The 20,567-nt window shown below is 34.3% G+C and overlaps 1 protein-coding gene across 1 annotated transcript in view; it reads right to left on the reverse strand.

The window, feature by feature from the left end:
- KIAA0825 (KIAA0825 ortholog) overlaps positions 1-20,567 on the reverse strand; it is a 236,229-nt gene that overhangs the window by 134,199 nt on the left and 81,463 nt on the right. The window contains exons 7-13 of the mRNA XM_059492425.1: positions 20,405-20,499; positions 18,499-18,726; positions 17,237-17,502; positions 15,856-16,006; positions 12,331-12,521; positions 9,848-10,030; positions 3,525-3,635 (exon numbers count right to left, since the gene is read on the reverse strand). Coding sequence (XP_059348408.1) covers positions 3,525-3,635; positions 9,848-10,030; positions 12,331-12,521; positions 15,856-16,006; positions 17,237-17,502; positions 18,499-18,726; positions 20,405-20,499 — 1,225 coding nt within the window. The remainder of the gene's footprint in view (positions 1-3,524; positions 3,636-9,847; positions 10,031-12,330; positions 12,522-15,855; positions 16,007-17,236; positions 17,503-18,498; positions 18,727-20,404; positions 20,500-20,567) is intronic.

Here is a 20,567-nt window from a genome sequence, read left to right on the forward strand (position 1 = left end):
AAACATTTCAATCTTGATAGAACTTGCAGTCAAATTAAATTCTCCATATTTAAAACACATACTTCATTCAGATATTAGGATTTTGCATTCTTAAAATAGCTATCCTAATTTCTGTATGTTCAATATTAGTCCTATATATATAATCTAATGCATATATAATCTATATATAATCTAATCAGTAGTTAGTAATTAAAGTTAAAATTAAAATGGTTACTATATTCACACTAGAACTAATGCTATGGCTGAGAGCAAACTCAACTCTTCGGTAATTCAGTTAAAACATTCAGGCCAGTTTAATTTTTTTTCTCTTCTTTTAATGTCATGTTATCCTATCTAATAAGGTCACTCATTGCCTTCAAATTAAAAGATAAGTGACAATTTGAGTCAATTAGATTTATGAAGAATAATATTTTAAATTCCTATAGAAATAAATTATATTTTTAAAGTATCTGAATTGAAAAAAAAACCTGTCTGTCATTGACCAGATGGGAAGTTATCATGTTGTAATATACACCAGTTCTTGGCTCTTTAAGCATCTTGCAAATTGAAATGTACAGTGGTGTGACTCACTTAGAGGAAAAATAAAATATAGCAGACATTCCCTACAGCCATGAAGCTAGCACCAATAAATGCACTGAGAAGTTTTGTAACGTGCATATGGAGAGACATATGTTCTCTCATCCTCTTAGCTCAGTACTAGTGCAAATAAGACTAGCCTCATAAAAAGTGACAAAAGGTGAAGTACATATAAATATCACACATATAAATGTCCTGTTTTGTACAGTAGAAGGAAAAATCTCTAACTTTGATTTGCAAATGCTATGATTATAAACCCCAAATGAGGCAAAGAACAAATCACAATTAACACTGAAGGAATCACAATTACTAACTAAATAAATATATCTAAATAAATAAATAAGTTAATTATTATCACTAAAAGAACTGAAATATAAATTATCAGTAACTCTTTAGTTTGATAACCAACTATATTATTTTGGTTTCTATTCAAAATAGAAAGAAAGAAAATCTCATGTTCTAAGTTCAAGATGTTATAAGGCAGGTAGACATGCTAATTCATGGTAACAATCTTGACACTGATTTTGGAGTCAAATTGATAAAATTAAACAGACTGTAGCCATTTGCAGCAATGAAAAATAATGTAGGAAATCATGTTACATAGTAAACAAAGTACTTTCAGGAACTAGCAAAACTTTTTTTCTGAAATAGCAAGCTTAGGAAGACTAAATACTTAATAGCTAAATGTATGACAGGTTAGTGTTGTCAGTTCAAAATCAGGTGGCCACAGTTGAGAGGTATACAATGGCCTGTGCTTCCAATTTTGTTACAGACAGTGAACATATATTTTAATTAGATATAAGATGCAAAATCAGAAAACAACCCATGAATAATTAGGATGCTCTGAAATATAATTTTCTGCAATACTTAAATATGATGTTTCTTTATAATATTCTCAAGGCAGTATTTGAAGGGGAAAAATGTTTCATTCACATAGAGTATAAAACCAATGAAAAAACTAGAACACCTCAGAATTACTCATTAGATATAGAGCCCTTAATTTTTTTTCCTGAGCAGCTGAAAGGTGTGTTGTTAAAAAGGAACAATAAGTATTTTACCAATATAGTTTGCTCATTATCACCAGGACAGTATGCAAGGCTCTCTCTATATTCAGACTTTTCTCACAAAGGTACACTGACTGGATCTTCTCGGAGATGTACTTTCTTTTATACTTAGCATTTTCCTGTTTGGTGACTGAGAAGTAGGGTATTTTAGTAACTTTCTTCCACAGAAAATAAGTGCCTACTACATAGCTCTGGAATAGTTTTCTGCTATTTATTTTTATCTATCTTAATTTCACCTCAAAAAAGATAATTATGTTAGACCGAAATGGTACCAGCATTTCCTTTATATAATGTTACACAGTATAGGGTACTCAGTCGCAAAACCATCTTCCAAAACTCATACTTCACGGTATAATTTATATTTTGAGATCTGGTCGTGCATGAGGGCATCAAAAAACATATTGTCTTTTCCACAGTGAATACTTAATGGAGCATAAATTTTCCAGAAATGGATGACTAGATTCCTTTCTAATGCAGTCATTCCCTCTACTGTATCCATCCTTCTCCTTTTTCTCCCACCATGCATAACTTAAAAAGTGACTGACAAAGTTCCTTGGAGCTTGATAAACACACATGATCTTTCATGCTTTATAAGAACTTAAATTACTATTTCAAGCAGGACATATTCTGAATTCACAGTTATTCAACTCTGTTTGGCATGTAGTTAGCAAACCACATGTTTTTGATGCAGTGACAACACATATTGTCTCTGGTTCAGCAGATATCAGAGGCACTAGGGAAGGAGAGAAGAGGATTGATGACACGTAGTTAGGAGTGGAGCCTATGGAGAGAAATCAGCATGTTTTGTGTAGTATGGAGCAAAATTATAGGGAACATATTTACATATACAAGGTAAAAGATGCTGTGTGTACAAGGAAAGAGGTAATAAATCCAAAGCACATGGGTCATCCATAGGTCACCAGTCATTTGATAATGTATTCTTCCAAAAGATAAAAATACTTTCTTGGAAAACACAGTAACATCTCACAAAAGCAGCTTTTCATGAAAATGGAGAGTGAAAACCTCTCAGGAAATAACCTTGAAAAGGAGGAGAGGGAGGTGAAAGGTTAGGAGAGGATCTACACTGGTGTGGGAGTGCTTCTGTTTCAAAATTAGAAAGCAAACAACAGCACAGCTGGTAGCATCTATCTTCTATGTCACTTGTCCTTATATGCAGTGACAGAGAAAAGTTAAGCCTTTGCTTCTAATCATTCAATAATCTCCAAAAAATTCAACTACAATCAAGCAGCATATTGTTAAATGAGTTATTTATGAACCAAATATTTATTTTTATACAGCAATCCTAAACAGAAAGACATACATTCTTTATCTCCCCTTTAATTATAAGTCCTTCAAAACAGCAACTGTGCTGAACTTTTGTTTTATCAAGAACTATATAGTCTTTAATTAAAGCCAGAAAACCTTACAGATAATTCAAATCTCAAACATAATTAATAGACTAACAAAATACAGTGCTTTCAGTGCAACTTTTTCTCAGGCTTTCAAATATTAGAAAAATCTGTAATTAATTAAAAAATCCTTCTATGACTTTTAAAAATTAGAATATTAATTAGACATTGATTCAGATGTGCTCTTCAAAATGTAACAATATTTGACTAATACTGACTTCTTTTTCCCATGGAAAATGGCCTGCGTTTGCGGCCACTCGCCTCGGCCGACTGGGCCGTGTGAAGCCAGAAATTGGCAAACTTTGCTGGATTTCTCCAAAACTAAAGCTGCCAGCAACTAGGACCCTGCAAGTCCTTAAATCCCCAAATGCCACCTTTAATCTGATACCCAGAACCTGGGGAAATGACTTCTTTTTCCCATGGAAAATGGCCTCTGTTTGTGATCGTTTTACAACAATCAACTTTTGATACTCACTTTTGAAAGTAAAAACAGGATGACGGTATGCAAAATAACCAGTGTAATGGATGATAAAAGATTTTTGAAAAATCTTGAGGAAGACGTTCATCAGAATTACCCAGAAATGTCCTGAAAGAAAACAAATACTTCCAAATTACTAGGGAGACTGAAAATCCCCTTAGAACACTACTATTAATTATGTCTACATGAACAGAAGACAGAAAATACCTTATGATAATACTATTAATATATGTATGCAAACACATTATTGCAACTCTATGTACTGTAAAAAATAAAATTCTATATTTTTATTCACTTTCACTCTTTGAAACTCGGTATCTAACAACTGTTATTCAAGTTTTCTTCATATTTTTATTCCTATATAATACATTTCAAACTATGTTTGAAAATGCATTCAATAAGCAAATTTCTCTTCAGTCATTCATTTCTACAACTCTTTTCTTCCTGCCTAACAAAAATGCATAGTATTTTCAACACTTTTATAATAAGGATATGTAAAGTATCTTTTGAAATTATACTGATTGACATGCAAGTGCATATGGACTTTGGATCATACAGGGCAAAAATTTGAACCAGAAGCTTTGGACCTTCACTGGCTTGAGAGAAATGGAATACTGGTTGTTTTCAAATATAAAGGACTAGAGAAGAACTAGATTGTGACTAGATGCTACTTTTGCAATACTTTACTTACTTAAATGATGTGAGAGGCAAAATCTATGGATACTAAAAATGAAATATTTTATCAATTAATTATATGATAGGATTACAGATGTGTGTAAGAACAGGATTCTATAATTTAATATTTGCCTTTAATTATTGTATAGTAATAAATCATTACTAAACAATAAATTATATGTACAATATATAATTGTAATAATATAATGTATAAATTATTAATAATATATATATGCATATATATTATAATATATAATAATATATATGTATAAATTATATGTACAATAAATACATATATGTAAATAAATTATATGTACAAATTTCTAGCAGCCAATATGATTCAATAATGTGTGATAGTAATGGATGCCCCTTGGCATCTTCCCTTTTTATTTTCATTTACATTGTCTACAATTCCAGCAGAGAGGAATTCCAGCCTGTTACATGTATCCTCCATTAAATATAAACAATTATCACTTCACAAGCACCTTACTTTTCATCTTACTATGAATTTTTTATCTTTCATCTGAAGTAATTCAGAACTACAGCTACACGTCTATTAGACTCAGATGAAAGAAGAGAGAGAATTATAGTTTTTCAAAAGAAAGGTAGCTGTTTCTGCTCTTCTCCAAAAGACAGGCTGTTTTATTTGGAAAGCACCCTTACTAATAAAAAAAAATAAAACTAATTTAGTACAGATCTTAAGTAAGCAAAATCTGAGCAGAAGGATTAGCACAGTCAATTTGTACTGTTTATGAACTCATGAAAACCTGAAGATTAAAAATAGAGCTGAGATTCTAATATAGCCAAAAGAAGACTGCCAACTTGAAAAGAATTCTTTTAAGGACAGTAATTTCAATATTATGAAAGTAAAAAACAAATCTTATTGTCTCTCATCCACTGAAATATTTTTTCTGAATATAGCAAAGTATAGAGCAAACATCCTACACAAAAGTGTGATAAATACATCTTGGTTAGCAATCTAATTTTAAAAAAGAGGACCACATTTTGTCTATTACTTGTGTAGGAACTGTTTGACAGAATTCTGGACTAAAGCAGCTTGCTAAACATCACTTGGCTGTTTCCTAAGGAGCCTTAGCCATATCCTGAGGAGAAGCACAGGGCAGATTTTTGGATTCTGACTTACTTGCTTATACCAAAATCTCTACAGAAAATTTTAAAGTGAGGTAGAGATAATCTAAGCGTTTTAGAGATTGTTTAAATATTAGAATAGCTTCAAATACTATTAAAAATAAAGTGTCTGATGATAATACAGTAATTCTCATGACAGCATTTTTTAATGTCCAATGCTGGCTAGGTAATTCTTACCAGGAAAAAAACAACTCTGTGCCAGACTGTTGAACTCAACTACTCTTCTGACAGAAGTATAATAACAGCTAATAGGACATTTGGTTTTGCTTCAAGTTATGCTAAACCAGCTGCCTATTATCTCAAAGCACTGGATAGCTGATTTAATACCAAAGCAAGATTTCAAGTTATAGTGGTTTTATTTCTCAGTTGAGTATGACAGGGTGAGAATTGACCCGTAAGCCTGAGTGCAGGTGTGAAGAAATGAGATGCCAGCAAGGTGCATCCTAACACTATTTCTTTGTAGATTGTATGATTTCTCTCTGCATAACCAATAAACATTACTAAAAAAGCAACTTCATGAGTTATAACTCATATATTAAAGAGAAATGTCAGTCTTTAATAGCAAATAACATTGAATTTACAACAATAGAGAACAATTTTGCCAATAAACTCTCTATATTATTCTCTCAGCATTTAAATATTTTACTTGATTTCTTGTTGAGAAAATAAGATATAACAATTCATACTATGAAATCACAAAAAGGTGCATCCACCTTCCTCTTTATATTCTACCTTTACAGACTATCGTCCCCTACTCAGCATAAAGACTAAAGCATATCAGAACAGGCACAAGAATGGATCTGCTCCAAATTGAGCAATCCGGAACCCGAGGCAGAAGAGAGTAAGGCCCAGGTAATTTCCTCCTCTACAAACTTACGAGTAAAGAATGGCATTGGACTCTCCTGTGTGTTCACAGGCAGCACTGAAACTGTGTGATCCTCTACATGAAACCCCAGCTACTAGAACTGAGTAACTGACAACAATCTTGTCCGCAAGTAAGACTATGATGATTGGAAATTCAGAATTATGAAAATCCTCATATTTCAGAGCTTTGAGTAAGCAGCAAGAAAATAGCAACACTCAGTATATTTGAGGAGCACATTCTAGAGACTCACTGTTCATCAGGTCCTCAATAACGTGGACAAAAGTCAACAGAGAGCAGATTTGCTTAGCAGATTTTCAGGTGACACTAAACTGGGGGAAGCAGACCCAGTAGTTAATACAACAAACAGCTGAGTGCCCACTCATGGACACCTGGGCCAACAGAAATTCACAAAACTGACTGAGGTAAAGAGCAACTGTTTGCTTCAGCTACAGAATTACAATAACCTAGGTTGGGAACTGACTTGTCTAAGTGCCACTCTACCCAGCCACAAACCTGGGATTTATGGGCAATAGGTACTGAAGACAAGGCAACAGTATATTATCACTAGAAAAATGCAAACCACACACTGGGCAGGAACACAGCAACTAAAACAAAGATAGTGATTTACTTCATCTGCTTGTCAACAGTTTAAGCCTTACCTAGAATATTCTGTCCAGCCTCTGGGCCTACAGTTCAAGGAGTATGTGAGAAAACTGGAGAAGACTAAACTGAATCATGTGTAAAAAATGTTTGAGGGCCCTAGACTCCTTTACTCGGTGAAGAGGTGGCTAAAGTGTTGATTCATGTAATGGCAGCCTACAACCACCCAAACAGTAATTACGAAGACAACACTGACCAACTTTACCCAGTTATGCTGACGTGATACAGCAAATTATGGCCAGCAGCTTTGAGGGCTCACACTTGATATGAGGCAATATTTTGCACTAAGGCATTGCAGCTGCAGAGCAGGCCTCACAAGAAGTCGGAAAACTTCAGTTCCTGGAGGCTGGCATGTGTCAGTTAAGTCGGTCAAACACAGTCGTGTTTGACTGCTCTTGGTGATTGTTCTGCTTTGAGGAGGAGGCTAGATTAGACAACCTCCAGCAGTCCTTTCCAACCAACATTTCCATTATGCTAAAGATACTTCAGGAAAGCCACAGAAGGATGGAGAGAAAATGAAGCACAGAAAAAACCCATAGAAAAAAAAACATTAAACCTAGATGACCCAAGAGATTCACAGATGAATTTCGGACCAGATCTAAGTAACCTTGTCATACAGAAAAGAAAGTCTAGATCACAATATTAGGAATGAGAAAACAGAATCACCTTATCTGAAGTTAAGGATATTACCAATTTCTCACCAGCATTATTGTTTTGATCAATTTCCACAAAATAATTAAGAAATTGAAATTATTTTAGTTCTCTTAAGCAATAGAGAATACAGCCTCTCTAGTAAGTCGAAAATGAACCAGTCATATTATTACACAACTACTGAAAAACAATGTTTCATCATTGCCACTTTTCTGATTACACAGAATTTCCCTGAAAAGTCTAAAGACTAATTGACTTCTAGTCACTTGAGGGAAAACTTCCAGTACAAAAAGAGAGCATGATAGATTTAAAAGAAAAGATTTCACTTCCAGTTAACTTTACCAAAGGTGTGAAAGATATAGAGCCAAGACAAGATGGAAATTGTGATTATACTATATAATTGCAGAGAGAAAGAAAGATTGATGAAAGATTAATATTCCTTTAAAATCAGGTGTAACTTTTGAATTTATTATTGATAGATTCCGAATGTAATGAACTATGCATACCCCAGTAAACATTACACCTAGGTACTTTACCTAAAATTCACTATATCAAGGTGTTTACAATTGAATATAGTCATTTAAGAAGCTGATTGGCTAAACCACTTTCCTCTTTGTACTCTGAATACTGGACTAGGTTACTTGACAAATATTGACTGCAATTAAATATAGAATATAAAAAAATTGTTTTGATAATGGGGGCCTCACAGATTGTGAAAACACAAGGTCTGAATAGAAGTTAATAAAAAAATACAATTTTACTTACTATAAAACATGTATAATCTATATGGAAATGATCTTCAGTTAATATTATTTTTGTAACTATGTAACAAAATAAGACAATTTTTTGTATTCTCTTTAAACAGAGCTGCCATATTTTGGTGGTGATTTGCACAGTACTTTGTAGTAAATGGAAGGAGCTGCTACATTCAGCACATGTCAAGGTTTTGATCTCCAGATAAGCAAATTCAGGTAATGAAATTCACACCCCTAACTCTGCAAGCTATATGACCAAGATGTTTACCTGCAGCATTTTACATAAAATAGAAACCAAGCTTTTCATGGGCACTTTGTTCTGAAACTCTGTGAGTTCTCCAGCAAGCACACATTTTTTGTCATGCTACGTATACACAAATATGTAAACAACACTGATCAGTGGAGGAGACTAGAATCGCTTAAAGGAACAAATTATACTACATATTTACTAGGGTCTATCATTTTAAGGCCTTTCATAAAAGAAAGATGAAATGTCAAAAGTGACAGTAGAAGCAGTTACAGCCACTGTAATCCTTTCTTGCCTCCATTTCTACTGCCATAGCAGGACTACCTAATCTGTTTCTGAGCCACCTTCGAAATTGCTATCTATTCATAAGCCTGTGGTATATAAGATCAAACAATCAGGTACAATCCAGTTTTGCATGTTCTTTAGAGGCCACAAATATTAAAATGAGCCCACACATGACAAAAAAAAAAATTAGTTAAAGAGGCTTATATGCAGGAGATCTCCACCCTAGTACCACCTAGAATTTTTCTTATTTTGAATAACAAAGTAAAAGCCAGTTGAATAGGATGTGGCTTCATTAGTTTGGGGTTTTGTTGTTCCTCTTTTCTAAATTTGTGATCTCACTTTGCATTGTCTCTTACAGCAAATTTACAGATGAATTTTATCAACAAAAACTCAGACCAAATTTCAGTGCAAGTTACATGTCATTTTTTACAGTTGTGACTTGTGAAACCATGATTTTATAAGTATGGGCCCTCCATATTCTTACATTTTACTACATTTGCTGCAGCATACTGGTCGTGTAACCAGATGATCATTTTAGTAAATTACCTTTACATTCCAATGCTTCTAGAAGATTGACAACATGAGGGATTTGACAACCTGCTTGCCAAAGTATTTGGTACCATAGTAGTAAATGTTTTCAGATCAATAAGACCATATTTAAAAAGAAATATGTCCTAACTGGAAAAATAAATTGCAAATTTGGGGCAGTAAAAATTAATTAAATTCTACTGGTTTTCTCACAGAGGAATTAAACCCAGACATTTACTATGGTCTATGTTATTAACAGAAAAAAAAAAAGTACAGCACCAGAGTTTGATCCAAAGCTAATAAAATCTCAGCAGATATAACTGGGCTTTAGGCAAGATCACAAATATAAGTATGGGATCAAACTGAGAAATAGTCAAAGACTATTAAAATGTGCCAATACTATGCATTACATTTGATTTCAACACGAAAATTCACCCTTCTAGATCTATCCAGGTAAGCTCAAGAACCAACTTTATCTCAAATTAAATGTTTACTTCATACTCACTCATACAAATTTTTCAATGGTGAAGTTAAAATAGCCAGCACGGAGATCAGACTATTGCAGTGGCTATGTATTTTATAGATCTTGAGATTTCTGTCTTTGTGTGGATTCAGAAACTCCTGCACAGAACTACAAATTGACCAGAGCATATCTTCAGTGGACATCAAAATTGCTGCAATATCAACTCTGTAGGAAAAAAAGCCCAAGAATAACATTACTTAAAACATCTTTATAGTGGTAAATTCCAATTAAACAGACATTTTCTCTGACAGCATAAAACACCAAAATCATAGCATGGACTTTTTAAATTTCCTGTTCAGTGACGCAGAAAGTCTCCATCCACTACTCTGTAAAAATCAACTCTTTCACGGAGAAGTTGTTACTGAAACTAGTAAAAAGAAGATGTAAAAATTTTGGAAATATCCTTTCTGAAATGACAGTGTCACTAGGTATGAACAATTTACTTCCTAAACTACAAGTAAATAAATATTAATTTTGTTTTCTTATCATTAAAATGCACCTACTATTTTCAAATCCTGATGGGGCAAAAAATAGGAATAAAGTAACTTAATCTTCAATTTGCAAAACTAACTCCATGCAACATTGTACAATGTGGAACATTTCTGAGTCAGTAATCTATTGCTTGTTGATACTGGTTGGCAGAGCACCACATGTCATTGGTCTGAACAACAGCAAGAACTCAAACTACAACAACACAACAACTATGACATACAATGCAGAGGAAACGTGAATAACACAAAAAATATGGCAGGTATGAGGTTGGACTTCAAAAACTACTTAAGTACCTAAAAGCCATGGATCCACCTGCGATCATATGCATTTTTAAGGAATATGTTATTTTCGAAGAATCTAGACAAACACACGTAAACAGACATTTGTCCATATCATACATCAGTTCTCTACCATTTGAAGAATCACTGGGAGAAAAGATACCCCCACAAACCACAACAATATTAAATCAAAACATGTAAAGAGTCTGTGATAAAAATGTATTGAGTATTTTTTTCCATTCATTCATGACTGGATAGTTCAATTTACTTAGTGAAAAATTCAAGAATCACACTAACGAATATACAACTTTTCCACAAAATGACAGCATAAAAAGCTTTTTCTTGTTCAGTAGTTTGAAGTAAATTCATATAGAATTCACTAGTATGACACTTTGGTAATATTGCATTTTTCATATTTCATATGAAAAATGCATATGTGGGGAACTTTTTCCCCAAAAAAATTTCCAGGCAAGTTTTCAGAAAATCTCCTTGTACCAAAAGTTACAGAACAGCCTAATTACAGTGAGTAATTGCAGGAACAGAGCACACAAATAGGTACATAGTACAAAATTTCATTTTTTCCTACCCATTTTAAGAATGTGATCTTATGCAAGTTACTTGAGCTTTCATGACAACACTCCTTTTCATAATAAAACTTGAGATGACAGCACATAACTCTTAGTCACACAGATCATGGACCTGGTAAGTGTCTCCAGCCTCTAAAACTGCAAACTCTTTAACTCTTCTAGGTGGTGCTGTGCAACAGTACTAAAGGCAGTGGCCAGAGATTGTGCACAGGAAGTTCCACCTGAATATGAGGAAGAACTTCCTTACTGTGTGGATGACCAAGTACTGGAACAGAGTGCCCAGAGAGGCTGTGGATTGTCCCTCACTGGAGACATCTAAGAGGACTGTCTGGACTTGGCCTTGTGCTATGTACTCTGGGATAGCCCTGCTTGAGTAGGGAGGTTGGACCAGATGATCCACTGTGGTCCTTCCAATGCCACCCATTCTGTTAGGAGAAGAACACCTATTTATTCAGTAAAACAAGACATTGGATAGAAAGGACAAAGGTAGGGTTAACTTCCACTTGAAGACACCTGCTTTAGTATTTCTAAAAAAGACCGTACTCTCTGGCAAAACGTAAGAATTGCAACAGGAAAAACTTCCCATTTCTTATTTTTTAAAATGACAGAAAAAGGAATAGCCTCTTTCTCTTCTCTCCATCTGCACCACTGGCATCTACTACAAGGTCACATCAAAACAAATGTTGTAGTTCTTTCACTTGAAAAGTTCTATAAAACCACAGATTCTACGGGAACTCATTAAATTTTCTTAATAAATCAACAGCTTGATTTCTAATCCTGACATTGTCAATTCTATCCACATTTTTGGTTGCATCACCAATCCTCTATGAACTTTCATTGTGAGGCTTTCAAACCAATCAAGCAGTTTATGGAACAATTTGACAGAATTGCGAGGCCTTCAATTCTGCCCAGTTTGCAATATAACTACTAAATATACTTAAATACACAAAGTAAATTTTATTAAAACAAACATCAAAATGCATAGATTCAGTCTATCCCCTCTGCTGTGTTCATTAACATTGAATTTGAATCAAAGCAGTAAATAACAGAAGACTAACATTTACTTCTCTAATCCATCAAAATGGTGTATTAAATATACAACCATTACCTGATTTGTGGTGTTCTTTTGTAGCTGGGACACACCTGACAATATCTGGAGCATAGAATATCCAAAGATCGCTCTAGTACATCTGTAAGAATCTCCTGGGCTGTCTTTGGAGGTAGAATAGTCCATAGATCATGATGAAGAGCACAGCAGAAGTAATGCCACATCTGGACAGAGAATGAGCATCTTTCCCCCTATCAAAACCACCACACATTACATAAAAAAACCACCCCTTCCAAAATGTCAATTTAACTCTTACAGTTCTATTTAATTAAATCTGAAAGGAAATAGCTAAAGAGTTCCAGGAATAGGATGGCCAAAAATGGTGCTTGAAAAGATGTGAGACATCTTTATTTGCAAGGAAACAATGTTGCATTTCAGTCACAAAATTACAGTGCTGCCACAAAATAAAACCACAGCATTTGAACTTTTATATCCTGAATTATATTCCTTTATAATCTCAAAACCCATAGTGTTTAGTTTAAAAACATAGACAGTATTCTGTACACCACAGAATAGTCAGATAAACTTAACATAGCAGTTTTTTGTCTGCAAAGAAAATAATTATTTAAATTACTTAATCATTTTTATTTATCCAGATGCAGAAATGCTATGCATAACTATGACTATAAAACCTTGGTTATATATAATAGGTATGGGAGAGGAGAGGAGAGGAGAGGAGAGGAGAGGAGAGGAGAGGAGAGGAGAGGAGAGGAGAGGAGAGGAGAGGAGAGGAGAGGAGAGGAGAGGAGAGGAGAGGAGAGGAGAGGAGAGGAGAGGAGAGGAGAGGAGAGGAGAGGAGAGGAGAGGAGAGGAGAGGAGAGGAGAGGAGAGGAGAGGAGAGGAGAGGAGAGGAGAGGAGAGGAGAGGAGAGGAGAGGAGAGGAGAGGAGAGGAGAGGAGAGGAGAGGAGAGGAGAGGAGAGGAGAGGAGAGGAGGAGAGGAGAGGAAGAGAAGAGAAGAGAAAAGAGGAAGAGAAGAGAAGAGAAAAGAGGAAGAGAGAAGAGATAAGAACAACTGAACTATTAAACTGACAATATGAGATATCCAGATTGCTTTACTAAGATATTTTTTCATCTTGTAATTTGGATGTATTGAAACCAAACATTTTCTAGCAAGGAAACATCATTGGCATTAATATTTCATTGTCTAAACAGATCTATCCCATTAAGACACAGAAAGAAGTATGCAGGAGTCAAAATCACAGCAGTTACTCCATAATAATTCTAAAAATTACCCAGGAAATATGTTTCACATTTAAATATTTCAACTAATACCTATTCAGCAAATAGCATCATCATGAAGCTTTTTTGAGAACAGAGACTTCAATCTCCAGTTCCCACATCCCAAAGGAACTGAAAAATATTTTAAGAATTTATTGATATTTTGGCATTATTAGAAATATAAAATAACCCCCCAATTTTTGCAATGCTTTTAGAATTTGATAGGCATTCTTTAACAATAAAATAAAAAATAATCTGGCTTTTTAAAAAATATATTAGCATGAGCATTAGCAAATTATTGGAAGTTGTCACTATTTAGTTTTCCTCTGACACAATACTTGAAGTACATTTTATATTAAAAAGTGGCAAAAATTATGACAAAGAACAAAATAAACAAGCTTGTTGACCAGTTTTGCTTTTTAACTCTGTAATTATAAACACAAATTGTTTCACTTTCTCTGCTTTGGTTTATTTAAGTAACAGCTCTTTTCCCCTTTTTTAGTATTTTACCTCTACTGCAGAAATAACAATATCACTGAAGATTTTAAAAAGATTCACTCCCCTTTTCTGACCTGTGTTTCTATTTGCTGCCATTTCTGGACAATTCCACTGATAAACATCTGCTATTTTTGCAGGCTTCATATAATAAAAACAGATGGGAGCTTTTATTTAGCTTAAATATGAGGAAACAAGCAGCTGTTTTATTACACAAGGCACTCAGCATTACCTCTGAACAGACAATTCTTTATTCTTTGCCTGTTAGAGAACGCAAGTTCCCACAGCTACAGCAGATGCCTGCTACACTAAGAGCTTCATTCAAAAACATAATCTGAAGAGCTGGCCCAGTGGCGCACTCTTCCCGCTGAGCTCCTACGCTGGAAGAAGCCACCTCTCACTGCTGGAAGTTTCAGCAGGGAATTGCCTCTGTAACAAGCAATAGATCTTAATCCAATCTCTTCCATTTAGGATGCCTACAAGAGATCAACTGAAGTAACATCTGCTCTGCAGTATGCCTCCTGAAGGAACTCAGAGCAGATCACAGTCCAGCCTTGGGCCATCTCCCATGGACCAGTAAAAAGAGGAGTGATGTAAAATTATATACACCTCAAATCCTGTAAACATACAGAGCTGAGACACCAGTTTTCCTCACTCCTCCTACACACATCAGTTCTGCTCAGTAATGATCAAACTGTTTAGCTACTCCATATTTTTTCTGGTGAGACAACTGGTAAAGTTACTGGATCACCAGTAAACAGGGCACAGCACCACAGGCACTACAGACAATGAAGATCATACCATGATTCAGCAGTTGCCAAAACCCACTGCCTTATCATCTATCATTCAAACAAAACTGAAATGTTTATTTACTTGTCTTTGAGAGAGGGACATTTTGACAAATTACTCTATGGTTTGTATGCCCTGTCCACCAAAGATTTTGCCACTGACTGAGCAGCTTCTTATATGGTAACTGTAGATTACATCTATCAGGTGGAATTTTCTCTCATGTAAGAATTCTAGAAAATGCTTAACAGAACACACTAATTGTCTAACACAGAAAATTATATAAGGAAGGACAAGACTTTGTCTCCAGTAGATTTTAGTTATTATTGATTAAAAGTCCATGTAATACATCACCCTGCAATTAAGTGAAAATATTTCAAACAGTGTATGTCAACCTATGTTTGTATTTAACTAGGATGAAGGAAAAAAATCCAATAAATGAAATAATTATCTTAATTTTTTTAATCAGAATTATAAGGATTATAGCTATAGATCAGACCCATTACTTCAAGATGCAGGTGAAATGGCACTGGCTATTTCAAAAATATATTGCTGAATGCTTTAGGTAACTATATTGAACGTGTTTCTTTGTTTCACCCTTTACTCACAAAAAGTAAAAAGGGAAACAATTGAAAATAAAAATCAAAGAATCAGATAAAAAAATTCCCCGAAAAAGATCTTCATATATCACACTTTCTAAAAGAAGTGCAAAGTTCTTAGAGATTAAGGTGATGGTGTCCTCTTTACTGAGTTCTATATAAACGTCTTGACACACAATGAATATTTTATGAAGTAAATGACACAAACATGCCATGGTAACAATCCATCTCATCTTTAAATGACTATGTTTTCCTACATCATCTCTAAATAGACACCTGCCTGCAATAATAGATATTTCAAAATAGTGCATTCCAATAATCCTTATGTATAAACAATGCTGATCTCATGCTTCTGATTAGCCAGTGAGCTGGCAAACACTAAAACACATTTTGTAAAAGGGAGCCATAGTAAACTTAACCTCATACCTCGTAAAAAGCTTTGTAGTCATCCCAGCAGTGGCTCTCAGCATCCTGTAAAATGCTCGTAGCACAAACTCTGATGCAGTAGTTTGTAACTTGAAACTGGAGAGTGTTGATAAATTCTTGACATTTTTGGATAGGCACTAGGAACAGGGGTCTGTTCAGAGAGAATCATTAAAAAGACAATGAATGAAAGGCTATGCACTAGGAGGTAACAATCCCTAGTACTGCAAATAGTTTTTATTAGTAGGTATCAATCATTCATTTCCTCTTGGTCCTGAACCTAGCATTCAGGTTTGTAAATTTTTGTTTCAAAAGTTCTCAAAATATGTCTGCTTGTCTATAACTTGTCATTTAACCAATCGCTGAGAAATAAATTACTTCATCCTATTTTCTGAGACAAGTACATTTGACATTCACTTATTTGGAGTTTTTAATTGCAGCATTCTTGCATCAGCAATTATTACATCAGCACTGAGTGTGACAAAAACCACGTAAACACAGAGTACAGAAATTGCTTTTGGTAGGTATGTACTAAAACTCTTTGATAATACATCTGAGTAGAATTATTGAGCAGTATTTTAGGTCAGACTTTCCACTCAAAGTGATACACTTCATGCAAGAGACAGTAAAACATCAGAGGGAAAGCAGCTCAACAGTGCATATACCCACTCAGAAATCATACTTTTCTTAGAAATTGTGCTGTTTCAGGGTCCCTCCCCAAAACCACTGTTTCTACTTCTAAATTGCACATGGCTGGAAATATGTGGACCAACAGCCTCCTAGTACAAATGAAATGTGTAAGACAAAATCTCCTAAAAGCAAGTGCAGTTGTATTTCCTCCCAGGTCAAACACTGCCTTTGACTTTACACTCCGACTTCATATCTGCTTTAATTTTTTTTCTGCCTGTAATAACAAACTAAATTATAAAACTACAAGGTATTGTATGCATTATATTGTATGTATTTCTTCAGATGTCTGAATACACATGGTGTTAAAAAGAACGGAAATGTATTTTTATATTGTCCTCTATGACTGCTATGTCCTGCAGATCTTATGAATACTAGGCATTGCAAAGGTCAGAAAAGGAAATCAAGGCCCTAGTACATTCAGTTCCCTGGACAATCCTATTTTCTCAAATTTAATCATTAAAAAAAACCCAATCTGCAAATCAAATGCAGATCCTACACATAAATAATTTGTCTTGCAATGGCTGCTGTGGACTATCAGGTTGATTCAGGTATTTCCATATAATAGCACACATACTGCATGTGCTAAAAAATATGATGCAATTTGGGTAACTACCAGCACACTGTATCACCAAAATGGAACGAACTCTCATATTATTTGCATTTGAATTACACATTTTAAGTAAAAAGGACATACTTTTTGCTTGTTTCTCTCATTAAATTGCTGTACATTGTAAAATGCTGAAAGACATATATCGCCGTGGAAAGGGCAGCATACAAGTCTTGCAGGGGAGCCTTCAAGGGAACATCTTTGCTTTTCTCCTCTAGTCTTGCCAGAACAGCCGTTGCCACTTTGCTGCAGGCCTCTACAAAGTTTGCTCTAATTTCCTGTAGAGAATCATCTCTGCAGGCCAGAGCCAATGGAAGCAATGTGTCGAGTTCTTCCATGATGTCAGAACAAAACTGAGAGAAATAAATGTGGCACCAAGTTATTTGTATTCTGACAGTACTGCTTAATTTATACACAATAAGGTCAGATGATTGAATAATGAAATTGGCATGAAACATAAGTATATTGATTCAGCTTTACAAATATTTTAATCTGTTAAACAGAGGAGTAACCTTTTTTCAAAGTAAATTAAATATAGTTTCATTCCTTCCTGCTTTAAAGCTGCATATTCTATATCAGGGGAAAAATTAAAACCATCTTATGCTAGTAATGCATTCCTTTGGTTTTGATGTCACTAAATGCTCATTCAAAGCACAAGGTTAATTCCTTGTAAATAATGATAATTTTCTAAACTAATTAATTTTGAAAAATACACAAACACATTTCTTTACACTGATTTGGAAACAAATGTGTCATCTCTTCATAAAGTCATACATTAATCTCCTTAAAATTATCTCACCAATGCTCATGTGTTATTTCAAGCAAGCATTCATTAACAGCATTCCAAATCTGCTAGCATAGTTGTAGATCTTACTAGAAAAAGTCTTTCAAACATACCTTTCCTTATAAAAGGAATTTAGTTAATAAATGACCTTTCAGCCAAATCAAATAACTCAAATTTTTTTTTTTTAACTGGTTATGCCAATTAGTTGAATGGCATGTCTAATGATATGAATACAGGAAATCCCTCTATAGCCATATTTCAAAGCTTTCAAGATTTTCCCATCTAACCACTTGGTAACAGAGCAGAAACTAATCAGAATGCTTTAGAACTTTTTGTCTGAAAAAAAAATGCCAGTGAAGTTTAAAAGGTAATGCTTTCAAGTACAAACTATAGGCTATTGTATAAAGCTGTGTTCAGCTCCACATTGTAATGCCTCTCACTTTCTTTTTAATTCCATTTATATAAGATATAGAATATTAATAGTACTGTAAGTACTTCAAAGTGTAGATGGCAAACAGCCTTGGCATTCTGTCTCCCTTCAAACTTCAGATCTTTTGATACCTGCCTTAGCAATTCGTTTTGGTTGCTCCTCCTGTTGGACTGCTCTGCAGGACTCCCTCATTTGCTGGTTGTTTACAAGACTCATTGCACAGCCTGCAGCTGAAAACTCTTCTTTCTGCTCATGTTGAAGAATTTTAGATGAAAAATCCTCAATTGCTATTGTTATACAGTGAGCCACAGAAGAAGACAGGTCTTTAAATGCATTTCTCCAGCCAAAACTCAGTAAAATAGGCTGAAACACATATTAAAATTAAATAACTCCAAAGTCCTTATTGAGTGTTAATACAGTCTGAAAATTAAATGCACATCCATAATTAAATTACAGGAAACCATCACATTTTGAAATTTTATTTAAATAATTTAAAATATAGTCCACTAGCATTGAAATCATACTAAAGTAATATTTACACTCAACAAAATGCATAGCAACATTAAACATGTCATCAAATTTTTCGGAAAAAATGAATCCTGTTTAAACAAAACAGCTTTTATAACAACATGCTTCATCTTTATTTAATTGGTAATCTTTAACCGACTCTACTTTAAAAAGTGAAAGAATTCATAGGAATTTTCAATAGTAATAATAAAAAGTAATCTAGCAATATATACCCTGTAACAATTTTCACTGCAAGTTAACAACTGGAAGTTACTAACCATGAATCTCAATGGGAAACTCTTAAGAGAAGCTGTACAGCCACACTGTATTTCACTTCTCTAGAACTGGATTTAGAAAAGATTAAAATGTTTAAATAGAGATTTGTAGTTTTAGGCCAAGGCTGGCTTTGGCTGTGGTTTACATCAGTTCCTTGCCTTCTTTAAACACAGACTTCTGCAGTAATCTGAAGTGTAAGAGTTGCCATAAGAAGACACAGTAGGACATCATTACTTTTTGACTTATCTGACTTTGCATTGCTCTTATGACTTATATCAGACTTAAACCTTTCCAGAAATGGCCATTTGAGAATTGCACCACTGTAAGAGATATATTTTAATTACATAAGATGATATTCAGTAAATATCTCCACCATGAGGGCACAGTAGGAAAATAATAAAGACAGATTTCTAACTATTCCTGCAGCTATAATACTAAATTGGAAGAGAATTAAGGGCTACAAAGTGAAGCCCTTCCAGTTTACTTCAATTTAAAAGTTGTGTCCTCCTTCCTCTCCCTTTTCCCACTAGCAACATCCAGCTCTTGTAAGCACAGGGGCAGCCCCCATGGATACACACTTTTACACTCCCTCAATTTTTTTAATGGGGATCAAGTACATCCTAATCTACCTAAAATATTCTTCTTTGTAATACATATTAGTTTCACACATCAATCCAAAGCACATTTTTTTAAAATTTCAGCATCAAAATGAGGCCATTAAGAAATTAAATTCCACTATTATAAAATATGAGACAATTGCAGCATTTATGTGCCACCAAATCAATAATAAAAATGTGTTTTGTAGTAAATGAAAGCCAGATAAAAACAATCTTGTATGTACATTCTACAAAGCACAGTGCTCATTACACAGTAGTTTGTTGGCATCAGAAAAACTAGACATTGTATGACATCTATACCTCTAGGAAGAACCATTATGATCAAATTCTAAGAACTTAATAAATTTTCTTTAAGGTTCTTTGAGATGATTTGTATACTACTAAGAAACCTATCATATTTAACTAATTTTTTTCCATTTTGTTAACAGTTTTTTCTGTTAATAACTACTAAATACCAACCACTTCTTTGAATGCCATAAGATTTTAATCCATCGAAACTGAAACTTTGCACATAGAAGTAATCACAGAAGCTGAAGTAATGAAACTAAAGCAATAGGTGTTTATAATGAACATGGTGAAAGCCTACACTGGAGACACAAAAGAAAACCCCACACAAAGTGTACGACTCTTTTCACACTCACCTCTTCTACCTGAAGTAACTGCTCAGGAAGCACGCTGGTTTCATTTGCTCTAGTTTCTCCTATTAAAAGCTCCCCACTAGCTCTCTTCAGAACTCCTGCACAGTATGACAAAAGAGATCAAAGTTTAGATTAATTCTGTAGAAAAGTCAGCAGCCTTCAACAT

Source organism: Ammospiza nelsoni, chromosome Z (assembly GCF_027579445.1).
Source record: "Ammospiza nelsoni isolate bAmmNel1 chromosome Z, bAmmNel1.pri, whole genome shotgun sequence".
NCBI classification, from domain to species: Eukaryota; Metazoa; Chordata; class Aves; order Passeriformes; family Passerellidae; genus Ammospiza; species Ammospiza nelsoni.